Source organism: Anomalospiza imberbis, chromosome Z (assembly GCF_031753505.1).
Source record: "Anomalospiza imberbis isolate Cuckoo-Finch-1a 21T00152 chromosome Z, ASM3175350v1, whole genome shotgun sequence".
Classification (NCBI taxonomy): Eukaryota; Metazoa; Chordata; class Aves; order Passeriformes; family Viduidae; genus Anomalospiza; species Anomalospiza imberbis.
In genome coordinates this window covers 20,423,857-20,441,368 of record NC_089721.1, presented here as the reverse complement: position 1 = coordinate 20,441,368, position 17,512 = coordinate 20,423,857, and the positions used below count along the sequence as shown (strand labels likewise).

The window sequence follows — 17,512 nt, the reverse complement described above, 5'->3', positions numbered from 1 at the left end:
CTGTACACATTCCAAAATTGAATATAATCCATGGCAGCACGGATACCATACCAAAAAATACACTTTCTCTCTGAAAAAGTGCCTTCAGGCAGAAAAACAGAATTTAGACCCAGTATTCACAGATGCTTAATGAAAAAGTAAATTGTTATGAAATAATGTCCAAACAGGAAGAAGATATAGAAAACCTAAATAACAAGGGGCCCCACACTCCAGGGTCATCAAGGCCATAACATGTTAATAGTGAGAATCAGATTTCTGTACAGAGGAAGTCGAACAGTGTTCGTGGTATATCAGATACACACACACAAGGACAAGAAGACAAAACAATTTGTGTTACCACATTGTTTTGTGATTTTCAAGAAAACTGGATGTAAAGCCAAATTTAGCTCTCCTGTGAAATTCTGTGCCTACCTGTTTAATTTCTTTACCACATTATCCCTGTACACCTCTTCAGAGTGCTTTCAGCATACTCTGAATTTTAACCCTACTCATTGACCTAGGCATCTCCCCCTCTGCCTATCAATACTAGTAAACTTGCAACTAAAGTCCTCTCTTTGTGACAGAAGCCACTCACTGCCCTATCTGATTTCATTGCAAGACTGGGATGCAGGGGCTCTGGCTGAGATGAAGTTAATTTTCCTTACAGCAGCCCTCACAGTGCTGCGCTTTGCACCAGTAGCTACAGAGGTGTTGATAACACCCCAGTGTTTGGCTTCTGCTGTACAGCACTGGCATAGCACCCGCACCGTGTTCCCAACATTCTGCCCCCCCATCAGTAGGCTGGGGGTGAGCAAGATCTTGGAAGGGGACACAAATAGGCCAGCTGACCCGATCAGACTAAAGGGTGGTCTGTTTCATACCATATCATACCAGCTCAGACAGAAAAGCTAAGAAGAGGAGGATGAAGGTGGGGCATTTGTGTTTTACAGTGTTTGCCTTCTAGAGCAACCACTACCCATGCTGATGCCCTGCTTCCTGAAGTGGCTGGACATCAATTGCTCAGAAGAAGTAGAAAATAAAATTATTTATTTTCTCTTTGCTTGTATGTATGTAAACTTTCTCTTTTGCTTTAGTAAACTGCCTTGTTTAAACACACAAGCTGTTGTCCATCTTATTTTCTCTCCTGGGCAGCTGGGGAAGGGGGAGTGATAGAGCAGTTTGGTGAGCACCTGGCATCAAGGCAAGGTTAACGCACCCCATGGGGTTATTCACAAAAACACTTATTTGTTGTGAAGAACCCAGTCTTGCAAGGAAATCACTTAGAACAGACCTGTGGGCACTGAGATGCAGGAACACAAATAAGACTTTACTAATGCACATTGATTGAGTACTGAGGTCTACAGAAACTGTAGATTAATAAATAGTGTTATGGAGAACTTCCTGAAACTTAAATAAGTCAATTTCACACAGCTTTAAAGAGCATTAGTTTATTATCTATTCTCCATGTGTTACCTCAGAAACAGTCTTCTTATATACAAAAATTTGGAATGTTGAATAAATGCTGATCAATAAGAAACATTACATTGCTGTTGACAAGGGAATATTTCTAAACAAACCAAAATAATAATGAATGCTTGATTCTGTGTGTTGCTTATTGCTACGTGTGTGTTCATAGACTGCTTTCAAGAATATACACTTTTTAAAATTCATTCAAAAAACCTAAAAAAAATATTTACATAATAAATACGTGGGAGACTTCATCTTTTCATTACATCAGTTGAACTGATTCTTTAATGAACTATTAAAAATAGAAAGAATTAACACAGTATGCATCAATTCACTGCCATGCTGAGTAACTCAGGTTGCTGATGGATTTTATTCTATTCAAAATGTAGTTTACAATGCATTCAAACTGAAAAGTGCTGATATTGTCTCTCCTTTTGAATCCTGGCTGGACTAGATCAGGAGACATCTTTCTCCCACTCCCCACAAAATCATTTAGTCTGACATGTTTACCTTCACACACTGACACTGACAAAACAAACACATTTCAATTCACTGAAAACTCAAACATTTAGTGAGTAAAATCAGCATAATTCATGTTTTATTAGACAATTAATTTGCTAACTGACGGAAGACAAGCTTTGGCCAAGTATTTCCACAAGAAGTACTAAACTTCTTGCTATAAATCTCTACTTATATAGTTCTACCAGCCGAACAGTTTTTGGTAGAATTTTTCTGTGATACATAAATCTGAAAATTAAGTGACACAACAACATTTAAAACTTCTGTTACCATTAAAGCAAAATACAATACAGTATAATTTCTCAGTGATATATTTAAATGTACTGCAAAATGTATATAAAGTCAGTCCAAGATCAGTAAAGAATCAGTTCTGCTTTTTGGACTTTTCCCTTCTCAAAGATACAGGTTTTATAGAAGACCAAGGTCATTTAGGACTTGTCTGTATGTATCCCCATTAAAAGGCAGTGTGTGATAAAAATAACATGATTAAAAGTAATGAAATTATGATGTGAACATTTTACGTTTTCAATAAAAAAATAGAAACTAAATAACAACTAAACACTGAAGCCTGCCATTATATAGCTATGTTTCTCATTCTTTAACAGCACACAGAAAATAAGTGAATTTTATCAAAATACAGCACATTTCTGCTAATATATCAAAAAACCATTTTCTATGTAAATATTACTGAAAATCAACTAAAAAGAATTAACATATACAAAGAGTTGTTAAAGGGTTTCAATTAAAATTATTAGAACTATACACAGTACAATAAGCAATAGTTAACATCTTTGAAAGAAGTGCAATAATATTGGAGTTCTCTTATTAAAAAAGTACTGCCTGTTTATTACTGCTAGCTATGTATAATTCCTTTCTCTTCCACCTCATAGTTCCAAAACTAAAGGAAGCTGGTGTTTTTGCTAGCTTTATTAAAAGCATTTACTTTTTGGGTTGAAAAAAGCGCTTATACCTGTCCCAAACTACCAACTTGTATGTAATTAAAAATGAACTGCAATAATTGAATATTGCTCCAGTGACAGGCTAATTATTAGCCCTAATTAAAAACAGTTATCGGTCTTCTATGGCACTTTTCCCTGGTCCATAACAACCGTGTATGAATTATCACTGCAGACTATGCAGTCTCTTTTCAATTACAAAGGAGAAAGATAATGTTTCTGGTAAACAAAAATAATAGAAGCATAATTGAACCTTTTATACAGTAATAAGGAACAAAGGCAGCCTGTGGTAAATCACTATTACATTAATGTAATTAGAAACCCTTTAATGACTCTGAAGTGTCTAGTTCACATTTAATGTTACCTGTAGGAACAGCCCTTTAAGAAACCTCACTATGAACTGGTGGGTTTTAAGTACACCCTCCCTTTGCTCTCCATCTCACCACAGCAATTCTCCATCACTGCTCAAAGTTTCACAAACTTGCTTTGGTTACCTAGCTCCATGCGTATGGTTTCCTTTTTGATTAACAAGGCAATGCAAAGGCCAAACAAAATTGAGATGTTTTTCATAACCTTTCCTGCATCATTTGTGTATGTTTAAATTTATATTACAGGCAACAATCTTAAAAACTGGCCATTTCAGTTTCATTTTTAAAATCTGTCAGCTTAAAATGGAGTCTTTTTTATAAAGATAAAATTATCACCATTTCCACAAAATTGGGGATTTCCATAGCAGAGAAAAATCTCTGGGCACAATTCCACAGTACAGCTGAAAAAATTATGTATGCAAAAAAAACAACTAAACATAAATCACATGTGGCAAATGAATATTCAATGACTACATTAAGAACAAATCCTGTATAGTAGCACAAATTTGTAGTTACAGTCTTCCTAAAAAAAAAACACCATAAGCTTTTATTGCATTTTCTGTTGGTAGACGTACACTCTGGAACTAAACACTATTTCTTCTCTCCTGATTCCAGATTTAGATAGCAGATAATTGTTTCACCTGACCTTTATTCTGTCCAACCAGCACCACCTTCCATCTACCCATTCATCTATACAATGTGCACATAGCAAAGCCAACACTTCATATCCCCGTTCGTATCTACAGAAGTGGTTCAGCATAACACATTAATATCTGGTGAATAAAAATAAAGGCAATAAACAGCTACAGGACAGACAGCCCTGCCATCTGTCCGTTTGCTACAACCGAGGCTTCGCAAAGCCTTGCACGAAGTTTAGTAATGTGTATGAATTATCCAAAAATAAACCTACCATCCGTACAAAAAAACAACACAGGTTTGTTCTTGGAGGAGTGATCCTTAAATTGCTATAATGCTCAAAAAGAAGTTTATTCACCATACGCATTTCCAAAATTATTTCCTGTATGTTCTCTACAGTGGTTTTTTCCCCCTTTAACCACAAGTTCAGTATTTCCTGTACAAATTTTGATCATAATTCTTTTTGAATTCTTTTAATGTATAAAAATATGCAAAATATTCAGTTTCCCCATAGTCCTTCAATGAATTCTGTTGGTTTATCCCCACAATCCACAGTACTTATGAAGAAACTTCTCGCACAATGATGAGTTCCACTGCATTCTGAAAAGTCTTTAGCAGCGATACTGCTTGTCCATGATCAATATTGATGAAGCTGTATCCATTAGCCTAAAAAAAAATATTTAAAATTGAAAATGACAGTCTTTTATTCCATGTTACTAAAAGATACTTCATTATTTAATGTACATTTATTTAAGCCTTAAGGTTTCTATATGAGTGTGCAGAATAAAACACTGCAGGTTACTTGAATTTGTACCCACATGCTAAAAAAAAACTAAACTACCATATCAGCCTTGGAAGAATATTGCAAATAATCAAAAGAAAATTGAACTTTAGGCTATTAACATCAGACATCTAATTCATCAGCTGTAATACAGACACACCAAAAAAACCCAAATGTACTACAAATGACACATTCTATTTTAAGTATCAGAATGTTAGAAATGTAACTGTGATAAATTAAAACTATTGACTCCTGTCACAAAAACATTAATGACACTGGGAGTAATTTTTTTGTGTTAGACTCTGAGATAATTCCCAACTTATATTTGCGTGTGACTCTAAACAATATTGTTATTCTTGGACAAGTTTGTCTTGGCAAACACAGACAGGCCCAAGTGGCCTACAAAAGACAGGGAAAACATAGCTATGGCTCAACTTCTCAGAGTGCACCAGTGCAAGATCATGCTCAACCTGGTCAGCAAAATGTTGCAAAAGGACAAATTTGTCCATTTAAACTGCTGTGCATCCCATCTTTTTCCCTGAGCTGCTTATGTGGTGACAGAGAACTGGATGTGCTCTCTGTGCCTTAGCAGTGACATTTTGATAGTTACAGTTCTTGTTCCATCACTGACCACTCACTGTTATTACCAGCTGAATCCTTGGTTAGAAATCCAGGGGTTTTCAAGTATTTCTAGAATTGCAGAGGAAGATTTATGTAGACTGTTCAGAGAGCAAAAGTGGCAAAAACCCTTCCAAATCATAATTTGTACAGAATATCCTAGCCTAGTCTTAAGTCTTACTTTCAATTATCTAGCCACTAGTCATGTAGTAGATTTTTAATAAAAATATGTATTAGACATGCATTATAATATGCATGCCTATTGAATGTTTTACAGAGAACATTGCAAAATCAAGCATAGCAAAAGCACTTTGGAAGATATGATATTCATTAAAAAACTCCACATTAAGTCTGAGTGGCTCAAGACAGAGTGGAACTGTCATTACATCATCATTGGGACTACCACAGCTAAAAAGAATGTGCTGTTACATGAAAAAATACTCTTTGTTATGAGAAATAAAGTGGCTTTTGATTGTCTAAGCATGGAAATGCAACTTGTTCTTGAGCTCTTTTTCAAACTGAATTGCTTATTAAACAATAAGCAAAACCCAAGCAGTGTCAACATGAAAAAAAATTAAATAATTTGATTTGTCTGCATGGCATTTTCGATGACAGGAATAAACCACTAAAATAGAAATTACCTTTCAGGTATGTTCCACTTTACAAATACATAACAAACGTGCGAGCAGTTTTTTCCAAGGTTTAACATGCTTCCTGTTCCTGTATGTGTTGGTAACCCTGGGTGTTAGGTTACCACCATCCCTGCATCAGCAAGAGAACTAGGACCTCTCTCACCCCAGTGAGGAGAAACAAGCAGAGATTTATCATGCCCATGACCAAGCCATCTTTTAGCTGGAGCAACTTAGTCTCAGTTCAATTTTCTTGTGTGCCTTTTGGCTTTATTTTTAATTTGAAGAATTTGGCTGAGTTTTCAATTTGGCTTTGTTTTAGAATACAATTCACAGGATGCTGTGGTTTAATCGAGATACTAGTGGGGGCTGGGGTGTTTGGTTTTGGGCTTTTTGTATGTTCTGTTTTTAGAAAACTGAAATGCAGCAGAGTCAACTCCGTCAAAATTTTAATGATGTGATGAATAATTATTTTTAACGAGCTCTGGAATTTAAGGGTAGCTAGAACAATGTTCAGATGTCCCACTAGCCCATTTTGGTTAAGAAAGTAAGGCACTATGAACATACTGTTCATTTTTCTGACCCCTCCCCCAATAGCTTACGAGCTCATTAGACAACTTCAAACAAATCTGATACAGAAAAGGTCTGATAGGTACAGACTTCTTAGAGAAAGGAACAACACAGCTTGCAGTCCAGAAGCCCTGGCTCCTGCAATGCCTGACTTGGCTGGCCAGCAGCAGATGGGCAGCCAGGAGGTGCATGCTATGACCAGCCATTCACCAGGCAGCAAAGGGGCAGCTCTGGCCACGGTTCATGCATGTCTGGCCTGCCAGCAGGGGTGAGGCAGCAAAGGCTGCCAGGAGCTGCAGCATGGAGAGGGATGTAAAAGGGGAGTGCCACTGTGGAGAGGGGCTGCCAGGGGCAGCTACTGGTGTTCAGACAACTCATTGTTCACAACACTGCATGTGAATAACCACAAATGCAACAACTGAATGACAGTATAGTCTAATGAAATGCTCATGTTCCATCTCAAACGACATCTTTTGTCACTTCTTTTGTCTTCAGATGTGTGAAAAATGTTCAGAATTTGAAAAACATTATCCATGTGCTTTAGTCTGAGTCACTTATTGGTGTGTTAGGTGGCACAAAATGAAAAGTTTCATGCCAGAATGTATCAGGAATAGATACCAAAGAATAAATCAGGAAAAGATAGGTAATCTATCTAAAAATTAAGCATTCTGCTCTTAGGTGCCAAACTGGTATATTACATAGGCTAGTTAATGAAGTCATTATTGTAATTAATTACATTACATTACATTAATTACATTAAGTACGTTACCTGAATTATTTTATCCCCTGGCTGTAACAGCTTAGATGCTGGTCCATCTGGCTGCACTCTGGTTACAAATATGCCCTTGAAAAACAGATGAGGAAATGTTTTTGACAACTTTTTATGAATAACAGGATAGCAACAAACAGATGTAATTCAAAACATTTTTTCAATTTTCTATCCTAAGTAGAAGAGAACACCATACTATTCTACAGGTCTCTGGCTTTTAAAACTGCCTCCCTATTCTGATGTTAAAAACCTAGAATTATCTTTAAAGATAATTGTGATCCACCTTGGTTTAATTTGGCAGATGTATATATCAAGACGAATTATTTACTACCAGAAATAGAGCTGTACACTAAATCACTGTCTCTATTATAAGAGGATTCCTAATTGTACACTCCACAATTCACTATCTCAAACCTGCTAACTGATAACTAGAACTGTTAACCACTGCAAAAACTACTAATCTGGAATAATTGTCTATACTGTCATTCAAGTGTGACCACCTACAACCTTGATTTTCCACATCATTTTCAAATTTTCTCCCTTCCAGTCCTGGAGTGCAATGGTTTGGGAAATATATATACTTTCTTTTCTCCCATTGCTGAACATGAGAAACATTATAGATCAGAAGGCTTTCAAGAAGCATTAGTATAGAATACTTACGTCATCTTCTGGTCTGAATGGATTTCCTCTCCCCCCAACTCCTCCTGATATACTAAATCCAAGTTCTGGATCCTTGTCAACTCTCACTCGAATCTAAGTAATTACAACCCAAGTTAGATGAATTGGCTGAAAATCTATATTCAAAGCTATTGTAATGAAATTATTACTAAAGAATTCAGGTGAATAAGAGCTTTGAAATGAAAAAAAAAATTAAAAGCAGGTCAGAGAGTATTGTATCTCATAATATTAATGCAGAACAAGATTGCAATATAACATCGTGTATCATTGTACCAAAGTTTTACTCCAGTATCACTATTATTATAATCATAATTCACATGGGCTTTAACTTGAGAGGTATTTTGTTATTATGTAGGTTACTTTAATGCCCCCAGCAAATATACATGCTCATGTGAAAGAATCTGTTCCTCCAATTTCTTTGCTACCTCTAGATAAATTTTGAAAATCAAACCTCATTCCTACTTTGACTGCAAGTTGTACATAGCCAAGACTGTTCTCTTTCTCTTGCTAGAAGAGTTGAATAAAAAACTCATTTTACACAGGAAGTGGACATTCTCATTCTAGCACAGAATGAAAATGAAGGTATCAGAATTTTCTCAAAAAATCTCAAACAATATAGAAAGAAGGCTGTCACAATGAAACAGTCATTAAATGGTATAAGAATTTCTTATGCACACATCTATCAAAAACAAAACTGATAATTATCAGGTATGTATCAGATTCCTCCAACATTTTTATGGATTTTTGCTTATGGATACAAATTTCTGCACTTGCAGGTTTTTTTAACCATTCCAGATGCAAAGTACTCCAAGTTGTACTGCGACTTTGTGTTTTCTTCAGTTACTAGCTAAATAACGAAGTTGAGATAAATAAATTTAGTTGAGAAATTAATTTTTAGCTCAGTAGAAAGATGCAAATTAAAGTTTCTGGTGCATTCAGTTAAAATTCTACCACATTTCTCTCAAAACTGGAAGGAATGTGTGATCCGAGGAATAAAACTGCGCTGAGATTTTTTGCTGGAGATAAATCCCTACATTGCTTCTGTCACCATCTACAGAGAAATGATAATAAATGAAAACAATGTAACAATGTCTCTGACTGACAGATGTTGTATCTGTCAGATAGATTTTTCTCTTACCTCTTGCTTTGCCAACTCATGGCTTTGTCTGGGAGAACACTGGGACTGGGTATAGGGAGGTTGGTGGGCAACTTTCAACATCAGATAATCAATTAATTGCTCTCTCGATGGATGTCTTGCAACTGATGATTGAGGAGGGAGATGATGGACTTGGCTATAGTTTGCTGGAAGTCTCTGAGGCTGGCACATTTGTCCATTTGTTAAAGGCATCTAAAAACACATGAATACTCAGTTTCATACATTTTATAAGCAGCAATCCTCAATTCTTGCTTCATTAATTCAATACTTCTCATATGTGACTGCTCTTAATTTTCAGGAACATTACAAAAACTACTCTTCTGGATTATGTACAATTATATCCATTTTGTTTACAGTTATCACCTCTGACCTACTGAACAATATGAAAAAGAAAAACTTAATTTGAATGCTAATTTATTAGCACAAATTATACAGCCTTTGCTTTTAGCTGAGTTTTTTAGCTTTGTTTTTTCACTGAGTTTCCTCAAATATTATTTTCCAGCAGTGCAACTGATGGTATTGACATTTGATTCATACCATTATAGTCTGCACTTTTCTTGCAAAAAAATTCAGAGATTTTGTAACAATTTCCAACAAATCATACAAAATCCGCCCCCCCCCCCAGCCCCCTCATCTCAGACTGACAGGCTACGTGTTCCCCATGTACTACTTCATAAGAAAACTCCCTGAGCGAGGTCACATCCAAGCTCAAGATTTTAATACCAAAATTTTAGTATTTCCAACAAATGTTACTCTTTTTTAATGCATATGTAATTGATTGATAGGTATAATGATGACAAGCAATAGTGAGGTACACAATTGTCAGGACAAGTGCACTCCAATCACGTTACCAGGAATCATGCTGGACGTGGCAATGTTTCCTTAGTGAAGCTGTGTTGAGATGGGCAGCTTTTTTACCCCCTTGTGAATTGAATACATCTTGTGCTCTTATCCACCTTAGTCACTGATTCATCTGTATGACTCCAAAAATGCTATACACTTGAGTTACAGATTGGCCTGCCACCATTATCACATTAATTATGGGATACCCAGATATTAAAATACCCTCTCAGTATTACAAGTAACAAGTGTATAAATTTCAACCTGTAACCATGCTATGTGAATGGACACGTATCAAAATCTGCTCTGTTGAGATTATGTCACACTGATTCTGAAAAATGATAATGTGTGTATATAATATATTTTCAGATCATTTACATATCATATGTATTTAATATATACAATTTTCCATTGCCTTTTCTGCAAACTTGAAGTATGACAGGAAAACATTCTTTTGTTGCCAGAGGTAGAGTTTATATAGGTAAAATGTATCCACAGCTGTTCAAGTTCCCAATACCCACTGTCTGTAGAAATGCAACTGAAATTACTGAACGTGTAAGAATAAAATCAGCTTCTGTGTCGTAATAATTTACAAGAATCTATAAAGTTTCATGGTACTAAGACCCGCTTCAAGAGATGGTACTTAGAGATGAATACAGAGTGTCTCCTACTAATTCTGGTTTATCATCACAATTTCATCACAACAGATTTCAAGTTTGTTCTTTAAAAGGTTTAATCAGCTTCATATTACTTTTCTGAAATCATCTGCCATATTCCAATTTTTACTTGCAAGTACTCATTTGGCTGCAAATTTCTTCTTTCAGAGCACCTACATAAGAAAAATAAGAACCATCTTCCTTCATACAGTCAACTGTTTCGTTGAAGATGCTGTTTCATTTATGCTAGTTCTGAAGCCTGTGTATTACATTTTAAAGAAGCCCTAGTTCCTGCTAATAAAAAATATAGCCTTACAAATAAAAGCAAATAATGTCCTAACCATGTTGTCATGCAGATAACTACCTGCACAGCTGTTTTTTTGATGCTGTCTGGAGCAACGTCTTTGAGACTAAGTGTGGCAGAGGAGTAATTCTGCTGTCCCGAAATGAATACTTCATCCTGGCATTGGTCTCCTGGAGCAGAAGCCTGGGGATGCTTTAAACAGAATGACGTGGTAAAGACAAATGTCTTTATAAAATTAAAACTAAAAAATTCGCAAAAGTAACTCGGGATAAAACACTTTAGGGGCTTTATCATCCTTTATCTTTTTTGATTAACTAGGACATTATTTATGCAGAAAATCTCACGAACCAAGACATACACCCATGAAATATTGATGGACTTTTACAAATCTCACAACTGTTGAGGTGTCTTTTATCAGCAGTAAATGAATTAACAAATCCCAGGAACTAAGTATTCAAAGATTCAAGGAAGTCTTCTGTTGAGATTTTATCCTGCTCACTATGGACACACACAGCTCAGGGTGCTTATTTAAAAGCTCATTTCCTCATATTTTCTGAGTATAAATTTTTTTGAATGCCTACTGTATTTACAGTTTATAGCATCAGAATTTCTTTCGGGAAAGAAGAAGAATAGTAAGATTTTGTTCAAACCTTATCAGCCTAGGTTAAATTCAGAATGGTAATCTTTTGATCACAAAGGTACAATGAAACTAGACAGTTCTACACAGTTCAACCATCTACAAAGTCAGTCAGAGAACTCAACTTCATGACATTAAACTCAAAAGTCCTGCAATAAGTTTACAGTATATGAAGTGAAGGTAAAATATGTAATGCCTAAAAAATAATTTCAGCATATAAGTTATATTGTTTTTAATAAAGCATTGTGCATATGTAAAAGGATAACTGTATCAATTTAAGGACCCCCTTACAGTTTATTCTTTCCCCCTCTATATATTGCAATAGCCTCCTGTAGGTACTCACTCGAACAATGTGCACACCAGAACCTCTTCCGTCTGCAACACTCAAGGCAACACTACCCTGGCTGCCATGCAGATCCCTAGAGCTGCCATAGTGAAAGCTGCTAACTGCAGCATAATTGGAATTAAAGGATCGAGACAGCATGCTCTGAATAAAGAGGGGACAGATTTAACACAGAGATTAGTGCAGCATGCATAAACCACAAGACATGTTATACATGTAATACAAACACACTCCATTGTCATGCAAGATAAAACCATGCAAGAACAGTACCACTGTGATTATAAACATAACTCAGTGACCTTATTTACCTTTATTTACTGTAAATCAGCATGCATTCAACAGTTCACATGCAGAATTACATGTAAATAAAGTAAATGAAATATTCATGTGTCTGAAAAAACAACAAAGGTGCTTATCAAAATTTTCAGGTTTTCATTATATTTGCAAAATATCAAATATGTTATAGGAAGATAAGCTGGCAGTCTCAAGTAAAACACCTGTAGAAATCTAATTACCCCTTACTATTTTGTCTCATCCCCCCCATCCCACTACCAGTAAAGTACAAATAAAAATTTACACAGAGATTTGACTGACTGAATTTTCTTGCTATAATCACGCTGATAATATCCAGTGCATTCCAATAATACTTCACTCAAGAATGCAAACAAGCCTCATTTAAAGGAAGAGGCTTGAATGAAACTGAGACTACCCCAGACAACTGTAGGCAATCAAAGAGGTATCATGACCTCAAGGACAGATGTGACAGTGGTTTGGGTTTGAGCTTCATTATCTTGCAAACCTGACCCCTGCAATATTAGCAAGGATAACAAAATGAAAGCAAGAGACATTACCATCTTGCCACCATGGTCTTTTGTAGCTGTAAGAACAAAACAAAATAAAAAGACAGTGCAAAGGAAGAAATAGAAAATCTTCCATGGGCCACCTGATAAATAAAACAAAGCTATCTTGAAAATGCGACAACCCCATGAAAAAAATATTATTATAGGAAAAAGATACACCACAAAGCATCAAAACCCAGCAAATTCAAAGTTGTTTTCTGTAAAGCTTTAAATTTTTCCAAGTTAAAGAAAGGAATGTTCAAAATAGGTATAATTGACTAAGATGATGTAACAATTCTTACATGAATAAATACATTTTGGCATTTGCCTGTTGACTGTATATACTAACAGGATTCTGAAAATAGTCACTAATCCTTAGGCAAACATCTGGTCTTTCATCCCAGCTTCATCTTCTGAAACTAAACTAGTTTAATAATCAAAGCCATATGCCTCTGCATAACTCATACTCCCCAGATGCTCTGGTAGCACAGTCATTGGAAACTCCCTTGAAAAACAGTATTTACTGACAATACTGGTTTTATCTTGGCCAAAGTTCTTGGATAACCTCTGTCTCAGTGACACAGTAAACATTCTTCACATTTCTCATTTACACCTTCCCTGTTCTCTAGCCAATGGATTTTTCAAGCGTCCAAACAAGTCTGCAGATGTTTTCCCTTTCTTGGGAGAGGAAGTCTATTCTTAGCATTTAAATCTACATTCATTGAACATTCAATCTGAGCTTACTGCTCCTCTAAGTTTCAGGCTAAGCACCCAGGCAAAAATGCCAAAGTCAATTTTCCTTAGCTTCTTAGTGCCTCAAACAATCTTCTTACTACTCTTCTCATAACAGTGTCTGTAATTAACCAGGTGGTCTTCTTGCCCCACCACTACAGGCAATTCCTTGAAGTATCCTTACAGGAAGCTCTCAGAGGCTCCTATATCTCTCCATCCTCTGTAAGTAGCAAAAAGATTGATAAAAATAGAAGGAATGAATGGTGGGACTAAAAAGTTCTCTCTTCAAAGTGTCTCTAGCGGACCATCATACTGTAAAGACCCCTAGATCCACTAGGTTCATTCTCAGACAGAGCCAAACAGATGGCTAATAAATAGCAACAATCTATGTGACAAAAGAGATAAGTAACAATGCAAATTTGGATTTAAAATCTAAGATAGACCTGCAATAGAGAGGGAGAACTTTCCTAAAATTTACAGAGGTATGAAATCAGGGACTGAGATTCCTGAGAATCTCAGGAACTGAGATTTCAGTTAAGTGAGTTTCAAGGTGACCACATAATCTGAGAAGTATGAACTCTCAAGGGTTTATAGAATCTTCTTTCTTGGAAGAGACTTTTCCCAAAAGTACAAGAAATGATTGTGCAGTTGATGTAGGGAAGAGTTGAGAAGACTGCAACACCGCTACTCTCCTTTTCTACATGAGCACAGCACCTCAACACTAAATTAGAAGAAACCCAGAAGCTGTACTAACAGTACAAAATAAAGACTATTTAAAATTGACATACATGGTCATACAAGAAAGTTTTAGTTTAACACAAGAAGAGATTCCTCGGGACAAAACAAGAGTATTTGTCCTCTACTTATTTCTATTAGGGAAGAGAGAAACTGATTCATTTGGAGTATGAACAGCATTCCTCTTTATTTTGTTTCTCAATATGAGAATGATGAAGACTGTACATTTCCTAGAAAAATTCCTGAAGACTGCTGCACCAGAGAACACACTTTCTGAATTATGAATATGCAAATGCCATTAAACCCCCTGATTTTCACTCCAAATTATTAAAAACTGAATATGGAATAAATACATTATCTAAATTTCACACTAAGTATGACTGTTAATTCTAATTACCAGCTCCATTAGTCACCTGGTTTGCTACCATGTCTTAAGGCATAATGGCCTGCAAAATAATAAGTCAAATATTTGAGGCTTGAGAAGAATTACTTCAGTAACTCTGAACTGATACACACTAAGAAATATACATGTCATGTTTCAATATATTTTACTATATATTTAATGGTATATTATATATATATATATAATTGATTTAATTTACATTTATATTTAATATATTTTTACTATAAATCAGTTATTTAGCCATCAATAGTCCATATTATGAACTACAAGACGTCAAGAAAAAAAAGCTATGTACAAAGTAATAATCAGTATGTTCATCATAATAATTCCAATTTGTAGTCAAATCAGCCTCTAATAGAATCAGCTTAGATGCAGGCAGCTAGTAGCATAATTCTGGGGTTTACTTACATTTTTTTAAAATGATAAAAGCTGTAACGTGTTCTCTCTTTTGCAGCTTACAAAAGAATTAACATTTCAGAATCCAAAAGGGTGTGATGAGAAAACTGAAATGCCTTAATGCATTTATTTACTTAGGTGCAAGAAAATAAGTAGTGGAATTTATTTAGGAAAATTTATATGGAATAATATTGTAATTTTAAGACTGTTTGGAGTCTGTCATGACAATCCATGAAATTTAAGCACAGAAGAGGAACTAATAATTTCAGTATCTGCAGGGAACAAGACTCTACGTTCTACTTATCTTGAAAAACAGCCTAAACTGGTAAAGTAACTGTTAAACCTAAGTATTAATCTTTTTTATTTATTGATTTATTTAACATTACCTAGAATCAACTGCAGGGTGAAGGTGAACAGAAGTCATCCTTTGAGACAATATTAAGTGTCAAGAAATCCCTTCAGTTTTCATTCCCACTATCCACATAACAGACTCTTCCTATTGAAGAGTTACATATGGAAAAACTACACATAATTTAAATTCCCCTGTCGGAAAATGTTTGTATATTGAGAACTTTTGCTGTTTACATACCAAATGCACAAGAATTTTATTCCTTTTAAAGCATGGTGGTTTGACTTCTGAACTCCACAAAATATCATTATACCACACTGATGGTTCAGATTAAAAAGGAAAAAATAATAAATATAACAAATCAAAATGCAAAACTAACAAGTACTAAAGAGATAATAGTTTAATTTATTAGGATATGTTATTATGTAAAAATAATCTTCAGGTTATGATCTTATGAACACTTAGGCATTTTATTTTATGTATGCACAGACCCTCTGAAGTCACTGTCTTTGACACATTGAAGCAAGTTTAAATAGGGAGAAAATCTGAGGTCGTATCAATTGAAATATTTTTGCATGTTAAGTATGTGGCATTAAAAAATGTGTTGAAGAAAAAGTTTCAAACTTTTAATTAAAACTGCAATTCTATATCAGTACTGAAACTATTAGATATTTTTCTTTTAATAAGGCACTGTAGACTGACAACTCTAAGAAAAAAAGTAGGAATTAAACTACAATCCCTCCTCTGAATGCATTTTAGAAAATCTGTAGATTAGATAAGTAGTAGATAAAGTATATAAAAAACAGAGGACTTAATTTCAGATGAAATTAGAATTGAAAGCAAACACACATCTAACGAACTCCCATGTGATCTGCAACAAAAAAAGGAAAATATACCTATGCAAGGGAAGGACACATATTCAGTAACTAATTTTGTATGCTCAGCAAGGTCATGTCATAGATATTTGCAGGTAACTGTTGGAGATACTTCGTACTGCAATTTATGGATGAGAAATTTCTCTATCACCAATGTGTGACACTAGTGTTTTTACACAGGTGAAATTTTAGTTTCAATTCCTAAATAAAAGCCAACAGGAATACTGTAAGAGTCTATTGTAACATATCAAATAGTAAAATGGGTATGTCACACTCAAAAAGGAAAATATGCTAAAAAATATTACTGTTTTTAAAACTCTGCATTAAATTTATGAGGTTGGGGTGGGGCCAAAATGACTGCATGTTTTCCAAAATCTTATAGAGAGCAGTTTGGCATTTAAATAAGCTCCTGTATCCCCCAATAAAATATGCTTTGCATCAGGTAAGCAAATTGTTTCTTCTAATATATGCAGAATTTATATTTACAAATGGTCTCATGAACTGTTTCCACCTTCATTCACTCAGATGGGTAATTTTAGTTATTCTCTACATTTCACAGAAACACACAATGTCCTGAGTTTGAAGGGACCCACAAGGATCATCAAGTTCAACTCCCAAATGAATGGCCCATACCACGACCCTCACAGCTTATTAAAGGTATTACAAATGCTAGCTATTTGGCTGGAACCCATTGTTAACCGTTTTTGCTAGACTTAAAAGTAGTTTGTATTTTTGTTTATTCAAATTAAACTCCTAAAAGTCTTTCCTACCTATCTCAGGTAAAAAGGGCTAATAAATAATGAACTAGTTTCTCCAATCTGTCCAACAAGCAGACACCGTTGGACAAATTTAAGTGGGTTCACTCCTCCCTCTCTCTTTAGTTGCTAAATGTTATAAAAACACAACATGTCTTTCAGGAGCTTAGGAAAAGAAAATAAAACAACCAAACAAACCCACAACCAATGAAACCAATCCCCAAAAGCCCACAACACCCTCCTTCTTAATAAGCATTTCTAGCTATAAGGATAGAAATGATAAACATGATTAAATTCAGTAACAGTAGAGTCAGAGCAAAAGTAGTACTATTAATCCATACTGGTCAAGAAAATAGGTATTAAATATTCATTACAATGCTTAATTTTGTATATGTGTTTTTTCAGTGTTGCATCTTATGTTTTTAAAAAAAAAAGTGTCATTTTAAATCCATGAAAGCTCTGTCAAAGTAGTTTCCAATAAACGTTCTTTAAACAAGCTCTGTAATTCAACTTGTTCCTTAA

General features: G+C 35.1%; 1 protein-coding gene across 8 annotated transcripts in view; it reads right to left on the bottom strand.

Annotated features, from left to right (window-relative positions):
* Positions 1-1,411: 1,411 nt before the first annotated feature.
* Positions 1,412-17,512, bottom strand: part of ERBIN (erbb2 interacting protein) — a 118,007-nt gene continuing 101,906 nt past the window's right edge. For 5 of the 8 annotated variants that reach the window (XM_068176962.1, XM_068176964.1, XM_068176965.1 and 2 more), the window contains 6 exons: positions 11,907-12,050; positions 10,987-11,118; positions 9,109-9,318; positions 7,953-8,045; positions 7,293-7,367; positions 1,412-4,591 (listed from right to left, as the gene is read on the bottom strand). In XM_068176962.1, coding sequence (XP_068033063.1) covers positions 4,484-4,591; positions 7,293-7,367; positions 7,953-8,045; positions 9,109-9,318; positions 10,987-11,118; positions 11,907-12,050 — 762 coding nt within the window. In that variant the 3' untranslated portion in view covers positions 1,412-4,483. Of the gene's footprint in view, positions 4,592-7,292; positions 7,368-7,952; positions 8,046-9,108; positions 9,319-10,986; positions 11,119-11,906; positions 12,051-12,766; positions 13,698-17,512 lie in introns of those variants that run through there. The other 3 variants (XM_068176967.1, XM_068176968.1, XM_068176969.1) reach the window with 2 other exon arrangements.